Source organism: Telopea speciosissima, chromosome 1 (assembly GCF_018873765.1).
Source record: "Telopea speciosissima isolate NSW1024214 ecotype Mountain lineage chromosome 1, Tspe_v1, whole genome shotgun sequence".
Taxonomy (NCBI): domain Eukaryota; kingdom Viridiplantae; phylum Streptophyta; class Magnoliopsida; order Proteales; family Proteaceae; genus Telopea; species Telopea speciosissima.
In genome coordinates this window covers 6,733,088-6,738,451 of record NC_057916.1, presented here as the reverse complement: position 1 = coordinate 6,738,451, position 5,364 = coordinate 6,733,088, and the positions used below count along the sequence as shown (strand labels likewise).

At 38.0% G+C, this 5,364-nt stretch overlaps 1 protein-coding gene across 1 annotated transcript; it reads left to right on the top strand.

The window, feature by feature from the left end:
• Positions 1–2,055: 2,055 nt before the first annotated feature.
• On the top strand, positions 2,056–4,970 carry LOC122648613 (agamous-like MADS-box protein AGL104). Its single transcript, XM_043841824.1, has 11 exons — positions 2,056–2,240; positions 2,352–2,405; positions 2,538–2,556; positions 2,783–2,844; positions 2,991–3,018; positions 3,109–3,170; positions 3,281–3,380; positions 3,507–3,557; positions 4,215–4,339; positions 4,444–4,630; positions 4,796–4,970. The coding sequence occupies exons 1-11, from the start codon at positions 2,056–2,058 to the stop codon at positions 4,886–4,888; spliced, it is 966 nt and encodes a 321-aa protein (XP_043697759.1). The 3' UTR covers positions 4,889–4,970.
• Positions 4,971–5,364: the final 394 nt, after the last annotated feature.

The following is a 5,364-nucleotide window of genomic DNA, read 5'->3' as shown; positions in this document are numbered from 1 at the left end:
TCAAGTCGATCTCTCACCATCCATGGTTATGAGGACCACCTCTGAGATGTGGGGAACACACTGCATGAATGGTGGGAGATCAACTCTGATGGTTAAATGTCATTGAAGAAGATCTGAATTCATGAAATTGATTATTCTAAGTCAAGCCACAAAAAATTATGACATTGGTAAAAAAATATACCATTATGGAGACGGAAGGTGTAATCTCCGGTTCTCCACTCCCCCACAATATTTAAACTAATTGTAATTAAGGGAAAAGATTTCATACACGGCTGTGTAAACTGTGCATGTGAGAGGGTCTCTTACAAAGACTTGAAAAAATCATAAATCCCCACCGACTAATTAATGCCTTGAAACTTTTACTCTCTCACATACACGGCTTATAGGACCGTGTATGAAAATTTTCCCCAGTTAGTTACTTTAAATTTTTAGTAATTTTTATGGGAGGGTATCACTGCAATTACCACTGGAGCATTTAATAGGGGATCATTTTCTACTGGGCATTCATTTTTTCATGTATATTCATAGATGAGTCTGCTAAAGAAGGACCAGTCTCATCGTGGTGATTAGAGACGACACCTCTGACCGTTCGCTTTCAATATGAGTTTCTCTTCTTACAATTAGCACATTTGGATGTACAACACACTGCGGAACTCATAGTTGTAATGGGTTGGTGGGTCCAATTCGAGTGCGGTACCATTGCATGCATGTTCGATTAGCACTTGACATTATCCCATACATTGCCATTTACTTAGAGTGAACAGAGAGGTATATCTGTGTTGAGGTACATACGTGGACTTCCAATCATACAATGAGATCTGGATGATTTAAATGAGTTTGTACTAGATTTTGACAAGTCTGATCTTCTACCCACGTGGGAAACGTCCCCACATTTTGGATTCCATTCTTGAAAGTGTGGACAGATCTGCGTATCCAGATCCTCCATGGGCGCTGGGGGTTCTATAGATTGTTTCAGCTATAAGACTACCAGTCAAGAGAAAATGGAATAATTCACGTTTCCTTTGGGGTTATAAATGGACAATATTTTGCTGCTACAAGGTTGGCAGCTAAGGAAATGGGATCTTAAAGGGTGTTTAGAAAATACGAAAACCTAGGGCTATGAGGGTATTTATGAAACCATAGGGGAAGTGAATAATTCCATTTTTCTTGGTTGACAACAAGATTTTTTTATCATAAATACCCTCCTAGGTTTTAGTATTTTATAAAATACCCTTTAAGATCTCATTTCCTTGGTTGCTAGCCTTACAGCAACAACATTTGTACTACAAGTGTATAGGGGTGAAATAGGGCCGGGTTTTCTAAAATCCTAGCCCAACCCTACAATCTGCCAAAATCTCGTCACGTTCATTGGGTGCAAAATATCACTTTCTAACGCGCAAGATCCACATCTCATGAACGATGAATCTCTATACGGGCACCACCCTCACCTCACGTGGGTAACATTTGATTTTGATAGTGGAAACCAGGAGGCTGTTGACAGTGGACGTCTACGCAAGAAGTAAGGTAGAGAGACTAGAGAGAGTCGGGGGCTAAATTGTTGAGTTTTGACGGCTCAAGGTGGAAGGAGGAGAGGAGTGGTGGAGTGCTGATGGAACCAAAACCAACACAACCGATCGATAGAGATAAGACTCATCAAAACTGTTAAACATCAGTGTTTTTGTGTTTGTTTCGCCATTCTCGATTCTCGAGCCCAATCCACTCCACCCTTCAAGGGGGATTAGGAACCCTGAAGCTTCATTTGCCATCGAAACTTCGAAACCCACACTTCGACCCGTTCTTTCTTTATTTACATCCTTTTATATCTCCTATTTCCTCGCATCTCTCTCTTACATCCACAACTTCCATTAATTTAGCTTTTTGTTCTCCTTATGGCCCTCATTTGGTTCTTTCCTTTTATTTCTTCTTTCCATTCCTCAATTTTTTTCCCTAAAAATTGTAAATTCTCTCTCTTCTGTCTCGTGTAATTGTTCTCTGGCATTGTCTGTTCTTCCAACAAAATTTAAATTAGCTTTTCTTAGATCAAATTAAACCTAAATGGGTCGTGTTAAACTCCAGATTAAGAAAATAGAAAACAACACAAATCGACAAGTTACCTTCTCTAAGCGTAGGAATGGACTCATTAAGAAAGCTTATGAACTCTCTATCCTTTGCGACATCGATATTGCTCTCATCATGTTCTCTCCCTCCGGCCGCCTTAGTCATTTCTCCGGCAAAAAGAGGTTCGATCGCATCACTCCACTTCCCATCTCTATGGCTTATAATTATTGTTTTTCTGTAATGGATTTGCTTGATTAAATTTTTTTTCTTCCTTTTCTTGGGGTTTCAATTAGGATTGAAGATGTGTTTACCAGATGTATAAATCTCCCTGACCATGACACAGGAGGGTATGATCTTGATTCCTAGCTAGCTACTTCATTTTTGTTTATTTCAGAATTAATTTCTCTTCCTCTTGAAATCTATATCCTTCATTCTAATATTTCGTGTTCTTAATTCTCTGGGTTTTGATTGATTTGCAGGACTGTTCAAAATCGAGAGGTAAATAAAATTATACCAACTTGGATTTACTTCATTCTCAGTCCTTGTTTATATATCTACGGGAATTCACATACGTATCATGTATTGGGTATATTCTATATCTCTAATATAAGTCTATTTGAATAAGGAATCCGACTGTTTATTCTAAACTTGATATGCAGGGTGTATTGCTTTAAGCAATCTTGTGCTTAAACCCTAAACCCTAACATCATATACATGCATGCAGTATCTGATCAGGACATTAAAGAAACTCAAGAACGAAAACGATGTAGCTTTTCAACTAGCCAAGTTTGTTCTTCCATCCCTTCTCTCTCTCTCTCTCTCTCTCTCTCAAATGGTTCTTAAATTTCTTCGGGTTTTTTTTACATATTTTTAGATTATATTCTAATGAAGATTTATTCTCTTTTTGATCCGTTAAATATGGTTTGAATCAGTCCTGGGGCTGTTAACTCTAACGTGGAGGTAAAATAAAGATCTTATCATCTAATTAAAATTCCATTTCATCAACTCTCTAAGTTCAATTAAATACTTTCATATTGATTTCTATTCTAGGGACTCCAACAAGAAGTTAGTAGATTCCAACAACAACTTCAGATGGCCGAGGAACAATTAAGGTGATACTTGAAATTAAAGAGAAAAATCTTATTTAATTAACTTCTCATATGCACCAATTAGCAACTTATTATTATCTTCCTTACCTTAATTTGATTTAATTGAAATTAAGGATTTTTGAGCCGGACCCACTAAAGCTCACATCAATGGGAGAACTTGAATCATGTGAGAGGCAGCTTTTGGATGCATTGACACGTGTTACACAAAGAAAGGTAGAGATAAATTAACCCTGATTTCTCTACATATATATAGCTTGATCAACATCTTTTTAATATTTTACTAACAGATAAATCTAAAGCTATTTGTCTTAATCTTTTTTTGTGTGTGTGTGTGTGCAGAAATTTCTTCTAGGAAACCATCTATCATCTGATGATCAATCCACTATCCAGGTGAGTAAAAAGAAAACAAGTATTAAGGTATAACAAGGAAGGAAGAAAAAATAGATTGCTCCCTACAACATATTATAAAAGAAAGGAACGCCAAAATATTATTTCCCTCTCTATGGGGTTGTTTATTATTTTATTATATTTCCTCTGATCATGTGGGTCCTATATAAGTGATACCAATTCTCTGTATTGTTATTGTTATTCGTTTGATATGCTTATTTGTTCCCACATTCGCATCATGTGAAACCCTCTCTCTAAAATAAAACTCTCTTGTTTCTTCTTTTTTTTGGGTTTTTAAATTTCAAATGTTTTTGTTTTCCTTCTCCACTAGTGATGAGATTGGATTTTGGGTCGTCATTAACTCCCAAACCCTATTGTTCATGATCATAAATACCCTTTTTGGGTTCTTCGGTTCTTACTTAATTTGCGATTGAAAGAATACTCTTTATCTTCTTTCTTTTTATTATTTTAAATCATGGGTCAGTGTTCTTTGTAGAGGAACATGGTCCCCTGCACGTGCAAAGGGGCCAATGAGAATGCGGATGTTGGCATCATGGGACAGGATTTCTGTCCTTCTCCCTCCTGTTTGGACGTGAGTGATACACTCCCCTGCTAAGAACTTTCATCCATAATTCATTGTTAACTTTTGAATGAATGCAGATGTACTTAGATTTTCAAGGGGGGATGCCTACATCATTTGAGAATGAGGTTGTGGGTTGGTTGCCTGAGACTGCACACCAGTCTAACCAAATTTTCCTTGGATCTGACTCTTTGGTTCCTCTAAGGTAAGTTATTTAATGTTAATTTCTCTGAGATCTTTGGCAAACTAGACCGGCCCAGTCCAACCCAGACCGGACCAGACCAACGGCTTTGGGCTATAAATTTGCAGGGATCAGTCATCCTCAATATATGACACATTGTCTCATGGAACAAGCTTAAATGTGGACCCACGAGGCATGGGAGAGTGCAATGTCAGCAGTACAAGCGATGGGAATCTTCCATCTTGGCCCCAGGGTTACACATCCAATGATCTTCTCTCCGCTCTCATGCCACCTTCTTCATTCCCTCTAATTCAGGTTCTCTCTCTTTCTCTTATGATGGACCGCAGGCCCAAGACTTGGCCCAGTTGCAACTTTGCCCATCATAATTCATATATATATATGCCACATTATATTAGTATGGGGATTGTGTATGTGATGGCGAAAAAAAGGCTTACCAGTAGACATTGGTCTTGATGCCAGCAGGGAATGGCGGGCCCAGATATGCAATCAATAATGCCACGTGAGCAGGTGGAGACCCCACCGAGTTGTTCACACGTACCAACCAATCAATAGGGTGCCAATTATGACTTATGAGAGCAATGTCCCACAACTTAATTGCCATTGCCGTAGAAGATAAGAACTTCTGGTAGCAGTGTAGCTCAGGGATGGTTCGGATGGATCAGTGGCTCTGCACTACGATGCGCCTGGGAGCAGGAAGCAGAAATCCAATTGAAGAGCATATATATGTAGGAGGCCAAAACTTCTCATTTACTGTAATATTATCCTTAATTAAAGTCTTGAAAACAAAAATATATAGACTTCGATCAGTTTATACATCTGCACCACTGTCCATATTATTTTTTTTTTCCAATCCTTGAGAGTTTTAGAAATCGGTATTGGTATCAGTATCGGTTCATATCGTTCTATATCAAACAGATATACACCTGTTTCCTTTGAATTTTTTTTTATTTTTTTTTTTTCAATTTTTCCCCTATTTGTACCGATCCATCCACTGATACAGGATCAATACGGAATCGGTATCAGTCTCC

What these genes read in the sequence shown, in the direction of transcription:
- LOC122648613 (XM_043841824.1), top strand. Translation starts at nt 2,056, where the DNA reads ATGGGTCGTGTTAAACTCCAGATTAAGAAAATAGAAAACAACACAAAT. An exon ending in ATGATCAATCCACTATCCAG is followed by an intron (nt 3,558 to 4,214) that starts GTGAGTAAAAAG and finishes GAATGAATGCAG; the next exon opens with ATGTACTTAGATTTTCAAGG. An exon ending in CTTCATTCCCTCTAATTCAG is followed by an intron (nt 4,631 to 4,795) that starts GTTCTCTCTCTT and finishes TCTTGATGCCAG; the next exon opens with CAGGGAATGGCGGGCCCAGA.